Source organism: Limulus polyphemus, unplaced genomic scaffold, assembly GCF_000517525.1.
Source record: "Limulus polyphemus unplaced genomic scaffold, Limulus_polyphemus-2.1.2 Scaffold2012, whole genome shotgun sequence".
NCBI lineage: Eukaryota > Metazoa > Arthropoda > Merostomata > Xiphosura > Limulidae > Limulus > Limulus polyphemus.
Window position 1 is genome coordinate 57,975 of NW_013667622.1, and position 3,054 is coordinate 61,028.

At 30.7% G+C, this 3,054-nt stretch overlaps 1 protein-coding gene across 2 annotated transcripts in view; it reads left to right on the forward strand.

Moving 5' to 3' along the window:
- The first annotated feature begins 224 nt into the window (after positions 1-224).
- Positions 225-3,054, forward strand: part of LOC106465648 (ubiquitin-conjugating enzyme E2 N) — a 28,179-nt gene continuing 25,349 nt past the window's right edge. Inside the window, exon 1 of one of the 2 annotated variants that reach the window (XM_022393588.1) lies at positions 225-395. In XM_022393588.1, the coding sequence (XP_022249296.1) occupies positions 366-395 (30 nt within the window). In that variant the 5' untranslated portion in view covers positions 225-365. The remainder of the gene's footprint in view (positions 396-3,054) is intronic. The other variant, XM_013925883.2, reaches the window with a different exon arrangement.

Here is a 3,054-nt window from a genome sequence, read left to right on the forward strand (position 1 = left end):
TGGTAATCTTAAAATCAAAAAGATATATACTGGAGGATATAGAAGTGGCAGAACACTTGCTCTGATGAGACACCCAAAACTCTTTGTACATTGAAAGCAAAAATCTCAGAAAATATTTTAACAGGGATGCTATATCAACACTAAAAGTTATACAACGTTGTTTATGTTAAGTTTAATATATTATATATATATTTCCCCTTAGTAACTATACTGAACCACAGAGAACGCTACCCAAGTTTCGGCCATCTTTTAATGAGTTGAATCCGCAGCTGTATCATAACACTGTAGTTTAGTGTAGAAGGACTAAGTTATATTGGTCGACAAGTTAGTGGAAGGGGAAGCTTAGAACGATTTCTCTATTTGAAATGGTTACTTTGACTCGTCGAATAATAAAGGTATTTATATGTTGTGTTTTTAATTATGTACTTAACATAGGTTAAGAATAATGTTAGATTGCTTATATTTTATAAACTATAATAAATGTGATTTTGAATTAAATTTAAGTTTAGACTTATTAAGATATATTTATATAGTATGTTGCTATTATTTGGTGTTAGTATTACTATTACTAATAGTATTAGAGGTATTCACTGATTAAAAATTAAAAGTAGCATAAATTCATAGTTAATCATAAAAATTAAAATGAAATTTATACTATAGACTAGTAATAGTATAGTTACATTCCAAACTATAAAAGTATGAATATTATAAATACGATTTTATTATTAAAACAATAAGCATTACCTTTTCGGATTAGTATTCACTGTATTATGTTATTGTTAATCTACTATTCAGTACTACATTAATAATAGTAGTATGTTTCATAGTTATTAGCTTATGTACTTGCTCATTGCATGAGAAAGACATAGAGGCCAGGTCAAATCACCAACTCTCTGTTACTCTGTGGGATGGGGGCTGTTATAGCACATACCAGGTGTAATGGCAGTTTGTTCAGAAGTTTCCAGTTATAAGTGGACACACACATGCACATTTGTCAAATAGTAGTTTGTATATTACTGGTTATTAACAATGTCTGTTTACCTTAAATTAATGCAATAGTATACAACATTATACCATGGGTGTCTGCAGGATAAATAACAGAGTGGGGCAAGATGACAAAATGATATCAAAGTTCAAAGCTATAACTAAGGATATGCAAAATTGATAGTCCCTGGGGGTAAGTGCCTGTCCTAGCAAATGCCCCGTGCATTATAGTATTGTACACCTACACTAAAAGTGTTTGCATTGCAGTCTGCAGGTATATTTCAAAACATAAGAGCAGTAGAAATACAGCAACTACACCACTAATGTATGAAACCTGTTCTGCATTGTCATTCGTGATACATATATATGTAGCTGTGTGTTATACTCAGATAAAACTGAATACAAGTTCACAAGTTCTCGGATATAAGTATGCTAGATAATAGGAGATTAACTCAGGATGGCAATTATGGAACAGTACATAGTACTAAATCTCTTATTAACTGAGCCATTATTAAATGAAGTTATGAGACTGGACACAAAGTGAATTACAAAATAAAAAACATTAAACACAAACATTATGTGCACTTGCAGTTTGCTTATGTTGGATCATCAGTTTTACTGGACCACTGGACTGACTACTGACCACCAAATTCTACTATACTGACATCAGTGATGTTCTAGATCAGAATTTATAAATCCACAGTTTCTTACTTTTAAAGAAACTTCACATTTACCAAGTTTGACATGGGATATCATGTAACTGGTTATTCTCATTACACATAAGTGGGGCTGTAACCTCTAGATATCACCTAAACAATGACTGAAAAACTGCTGTTGACATTCTAATACAAGTTTTCACTAAACAATGTTCTCCTTGGGTGGTAATATGTATTAACTACTTCAAGAATAACAAAGGTAAATTGAAATAAGATCAACTTAACCATTTTCTTGATCATTGTGTTATGTGAAATCTGCACATACTCAAAACAAAAAAAAAATTGGTTCAAAACAACTATTATAATATTACAATAGGATCAATTCTAACAGTTATAAATTTAAGGAAAGTTAAATGACCAATTACCTGTTAAATGAGCTGGGTGATTAGTGGTATGTGCTAATCGGTTAATTTATAGCCTCATTAATCAATTAGTACAGTTTCTTCAAACCATGGTATGTACAAGCCAAAAAACAAAAGTTAGCAGATGGTGATGCCAATAAGTTTCAATAGTTCAGAAGAAGAATAACTAAATAAAAGTTTGTGGCAAGTGATGGCTTGCCAGTAGCCTTCCCTCTAGTCTACAATTCAAAATTAATGACAATGGCAGATAGCTGAAGCAGCTTTATCATAACAAGAAAGGGTGAGCAAGTTTGATTGCAATGGGAATTGAACCCAAGACCTTTGAATCCCACTCCCCCAAATAATCAAAAACTGAATAAACTTTTATAAAATTGGGTAGAACACAGATATTTCATTATGCAGTGTTATGCTGAGCAACAAACACTAGCAATGTTTCAGTTACTTCTGTGGTTTGAATAACTGAAAATAATAATAATCAGAAACCATAATTTTGATTAGTTGACTATTTTGATGACATTCTGTTAATCATAATTTTGATTAATTGATTGTTGAAATAATCAGAAACACTAATTTAAATTAATCAATTAAATCACTAAACTCTCTGGGCCTCAAAAACGAAAACCACCAAAAAAATAAAAGTGAATAAAAATTTAGTGTAGTGTTTTATTTATTCTTTTATTAGGATTGCTCAAGAGAATTCACAATCCAAGAAGGGGGTCAGTGCCGTAAGCTGTATGTTTAATGTAATTTGTATGTTAGCTAGAGATTGTATAATATTAAGATTGGCCTAGAAGGTTCTAAGTTGACATCAAGTTTTTCTTGTACATTCAAAGTGTCATGATATAAAAAGATTGTTTGTGTTAAATATTAGTGATTAATTTATATTTGTGAGTGAATATTTTATTATTTTTAAGTTTTGTTATAATAAGAGTTAAAATCAGATGGTGTCGAGAATATAGAAAGTGGCCAGACGACTATGTAATAAAGATATA